This window comes from Octopus bimaculoides, chromosome 24 (genome assembly GCF_001194135.2).
Source record: "Octopus bimaculoides isolate UCB-OBI-ISO-001 chromosome 24, ASM119413v2, whole genome shotgun sequence".
NCBI lineage: Eukaryota > Metazoa > Mollusca > Cephalopoda > Octopoda > Octopodidae > Octopus > Octopus bimaculoides.
In genome coordinates, this window is record NC_069004.1 from 29876663 (window position 1) to 29881544 (window position 4882).

General features: G+C 36.5%; 1 protein-coding gene across 1 annotated transcript; it reads left to right on the forward strand.

Annotated features, from left to right (window-relative positions):
• The first annotated feature begins 993 nt into the window (after positions 1-993).
• LOC128250689 (uncharacterized) lies at positions 994-4100 on the forward strand. The gene has a single exon (XM_052976337.1). It carries the CDS (start codon positions 1127-1129, stop codon positions 2681-2683), a length of 1557 nt encoding a protein of 518 aa, XP_052832297.1. The 5' UTR covers positions 994-1126; the 3' UTR covers positions 2684-4100.
• Positions 4101-4882: the final 782 nt, after the last annotated feature.

Here is a 4882-nt window from a genome sequence, read left to right on the forward strand (position 1 = left end):
TAATAATAATAATAATAATAATAATAATAATAATAATAATAAATAAAGTGTCAGAGTTTTATTTAGTTTTAGAGACGGATAAATCGTGAAAATCAATATTTATTCTATAAAAATGCCTATACATGTTAAGGATTGAAGTGAAACAAGTACTTAAATGATAGACATCAGATTGGATCGAATCAACTTGTAAGCAGCTCCTTTAATCGAAGTACATTCAGTGAAATATTCAGGTGATGTATACAGATAGCTTAACCCTTATGAGATTTTTAATAGCCTATGGGCTAATCCAAAAGCGTACGTTGCTTTGGTCAGAATGTCCGATGGGTTGAGATCCCAGAACACAGGACCTGGAGCCAGTTCTGCTTCTCCTCAGTTCAAAGATTTGAGCAAAGTCGACTCCAACATCGGGACCAACTTCGTGCAAGCATGAAGGCCCACTGGCGAAACGCTGCTCCTCTAAATGGAAACCTTACGTGTCCTTGTGGTTTTGTAGCACGAAGCAAAACAGGCCTTTACGTCCACTCAAGAAAACACATAGTAAATGATCCCCAAGCATTCGAGCAAATTGAGTCCTCAACTTGTTCCGTTTGCCAAGAGGTTTGCAAGCCACCAGCAGGCCTCAAGAGACACATTCGTGTCCATAGAATATGATTACTGCCTGAAGCCTCATTTGTCGTTCACGACAAGAAAATCCATTATATATATATATATATATATAATAGGCTTTACCACACTTTCAGTTTACTAAATTCATTCACAAGGCATTAGTTGACTCGGGCCTATCGTAAGATACTCGCCCAAGGTTGTACGCAGTGTGGCTGAACCCGAAACCATGTGATTGTAAAGCAAGCTTTTAAACTACGCAGCCACGTATATTGTAATAGTTTTGAAAGTAAAAAATCAGAAGTTTATATATAAATGAACTCGTCCAGTATTTTTTTTATAAGTAAAAATAGTTTTAAGTTTTGTTGAGATGCGAACTAAAATCTGTTTTCTACGCCAGTTTTCTCAATATAAGGAAGATATTTTCGTTACTTTGATTCTTTGTTGAAATGTAGGTTAGTTTCTTTCTGTCATTTATTTCACCTACTTAAGTCTAAAAACGTTTCTATTTAATTCCTCGGCCATGTTGCAACTTACCAATCATGTAATGAAAACACAACCTCGTGAAATAACACCCGACGATCTACCAAATAAGGAAGACCACGATAGAAAATACGGCCGAATAAAAACTGAAAACCATATTTATTCGGCTACTATTGCAGGTAAAGGACCTGCGAAACATTTGGTTAACGATGTAATGTCCATAGCGATACCGGAAAATCCCGGATCGTTCCCTGAGCAAGGCCACTTGGTATATGTACCGTGCATTCGATGCACTCTCTTCTATCATTGTAAGTCTGAAACCACGAGCAACGCAAACGTTTTTAAGTGTGGAAATCATATATACATCAACCACTGGGTGTTTTTCCGTTGTTCCCAATGTCCAAATGGCTCCAATTCGCTTGACTGTTATAATACCTACCAAATGACAATTCCATGTCCTCTTCCTTACTTGCTAAGAATTTCAAACTTTTATATAGAGCACAACAAAATCTGCACCGGTGGATCAAGATGTTCTCATTTATTAGCAAACCCGAATGACTATCAATGCTGTAACGATGTCGCTTTTAGTAAGACGAGCATTGAAAAATCTTTGTATCCTAAAACAATAAAAACTACACTGGAAACCCTCCCAGCCGTCGATCTGCCGACGAAAATTCATCACAGTTCTCATGACTGTGCTATAGATGGATGCATTGATTATCAAATTTTAATGGAGACTTTAAACAATGTATCGTGTCAGCTTACTGGCGACATGTGGGTCGGGTCTTTCACAAGGATTTTCAAGGCGGTTAACCTCCACAACAAGGAAGCTTTGTGCATTAAAGCCGTATGTCTGCATCATTACAAAAACACTGTTTGTCATTCGGTCGATACGGAATTGACGCTTTTCAAACAAATGAACGATAAAGACAAAACCAATGAAGATGTTTTATCTCTGTTAGGGGCATTTCGTTTGGAAGACACTGTATATACGGTGTCGTATCTACAGGAGAACGGTTCTTTGATGGAGTACTTAACACGAGTTGGCTACCTCAGCGAGTTTGAATATATATCAATGGTGGAGGAAATATGTTGCGGAATATCATTTCTTCATTCTCGCAATATTGCCCACAGAAACCTGACTTTAGAGAATATATTGGTTGGTAAAAATGGTAAATTAAAAATAGCTGGTTTCGGCTCCTCTTGCTTTGTCGCACCCGATAGATATATGAATTATCCGTTTGTTACATATACATACGCTGCTCCAGAACTGTTCCAAACACGAAGTTTCGATCCTCTAAAACCGGACATTTGGGCTCTGGGCATCATATCTTATTACTTATTTAAACGTGAACATTTATTTCCCGATTCGTGTATTCGTTCTCAAAGTTATTGGCCTCTGAAACAATGGAACCATACAGAACTCAGTCGGAATTTTATCGAACATTTGTTAAACCGTGATTTTATTCAACGCCCTAATATAAGCAGTGTGTTGACACATAGCTGGTTCAGTCTTGCCCTCTATGAGATTTATTCTGTCAAAAAAAAATACACAAATTCCTTCGAGGGTGGAAAAAAAATTATTGTAAAAAATTAATCTAAAATTATAGAGAACGGTTGGTTTGTCTTGCCGACAATGTGACACTGAACTACTAACTTAGAGAAAAGATAAATTAAGAAAATAATTAAAATTATTATAATTACATTATTTGTTATAATTAATACGTAGCAATGCCTCAAATTAAGTTTATAGAACTTTAACTTATTTAAAATAACTTTATAAGACATTTTATAAGTTTAAATGCAAATTGCTTTGTAGAGAAAAATGAATTACCTCATGTAACCGCTTCAAATTGTTAATCTCTTTGGTCAGATATTTATCTCTCCTTTCTTAAAAACTGCAACATATTTCAAATCAGAAACAAAATGCTTTATTTTATCCCGATTTTTCTACATTTTCCCCGCCGATGTCGTCAAGTGTGATTTAGCGTTTGAAATCTTCGAAATCGAAATCAGAAATCTGGATTTTTATCATGGTTATCGATTAAAATCGATGACCATAATACCCTTCCCCTCCTTATACTTGTGAACGTAAAATATCTTTAATTTTGAAAATAGAACTGGGTGTAATAGTATCGAGGCGATGTTTTACCTCGTTTGCCGAGTTTACGATATGGTTTCGATTCCCTAGATATAATTACATTTAATTTTATGTACGTTTCTGTTCTGACGTCTTTGAAAAATAGTATGAACGCCACAACATCCAATATGCTCTTCTTTGAATGTATCGCATCAAAAGGAAAGAAACCTATTTTAGAACAAGAATCTAACCATTTTGTTATAATTTAAAAGCATTGACTTTAAAGTCACTCACTCTCCCCCTCTTGGATGTTTATACAAAAAAATCTTGAATTATTCTGGGTAATTAATCTCCTCTATCTCTCTCTCTCATACACACATTCATTAGTAAGTAATCACTAATTGAGTTTAGATGCTCGTTTTTGTTTTGCTTTTTTTGTCCTTGTTGAAACTAATTTAATATATTTTTGTAGAATGATTAACATGAGCAATTAGTCTCGTCTAATTTCTTGCATCTCCTTAGCTACTCAGATTCTTTTTGAGAAACACTCAACAAGAAATGTCCATTTAATTTATTTTACCCTTTGCTTGTCACGTGCATCACATGTGGTACACTGGACATATTTGCTTGGTGTCCATGCATCAAATATGATACACATTCAGAAGTTGTTGTTTTTTCTGTTTTTTTTTTTTTTTAATTTTTAACCACCAGAGTAACTTGAGACTTTTGAAAGGAAAACTTTATATTATTCAGAACGTATGAAACAAAGGCTAACTAAAAAATAAGGTAACAAGCATGCAATGGCGGATGCAGGGATGTTGCGCTAGTTGCCCGGGCAACACCCTTTATAGATGAGCTGACACCAAAAAGAAAATTGGAACCAAGCATTTTCGGGCAACTGTTTCATATACGAGACATGACGAACAACAGTTAAGTCAAATAAGCAAATACAATCATTCATCAACAGATGCTTGCGTAGTATACTTAAAATCAGATGACCCGAACACGTAAGCAATATGGAGCTATGGCAAAGAACAAACCAAGTTTCGATTAGGGAGCAAATATTTAAGAAAAAGTGGAAGTGAATTGGTCGCACAATTAGAAGAGACACAGCAAATGTAGCGGGAAGTGCTTTACCGTGGAATCCGGATGGATATAGAAAGAGGGGTAGGCCTAAGAACTCGTGGCGTAGATCAACACAAGAGGAACTAGAGAAAGGGGGACATTCATGGCAGAGTATAAGTACAGAGGCGAAAAATTATGCGACATGGAATTCAATTATAAGTGGCTTATACTCCGCGTTGGAGGGTTAAAGGCAAGGAAGGAAGGTTTCATATACAAATGGTCTGCAACAACAAAGAATACATAAAAATGAAACCATTTGTTACAAATTGCGATTCACCCACTTATCTTGTATTTTTTTTTTCGAAACTTTTGGGCAACAGAACCCCCACCCCAAATCTTGGCTCTCCTCCTGAGCATGGACGTTTAGGACAAACTTATGGAAGTGCTTTGGACATATCATCCTGGTGTCCATGCATCATATACAGGGTGGTCGCTAGAAGACCGGAAAGTTTGAAGGCAGAACTAACAATCGTTAATTAGATCAGAGCTGGCAGAAACGCCGTCATACCTATTTCGTTATTGCCCACAAGGGGCTAAACATAGAGGGAACAAACAAGAACAGACGAACGGATTAAGTCGATTACATCGACC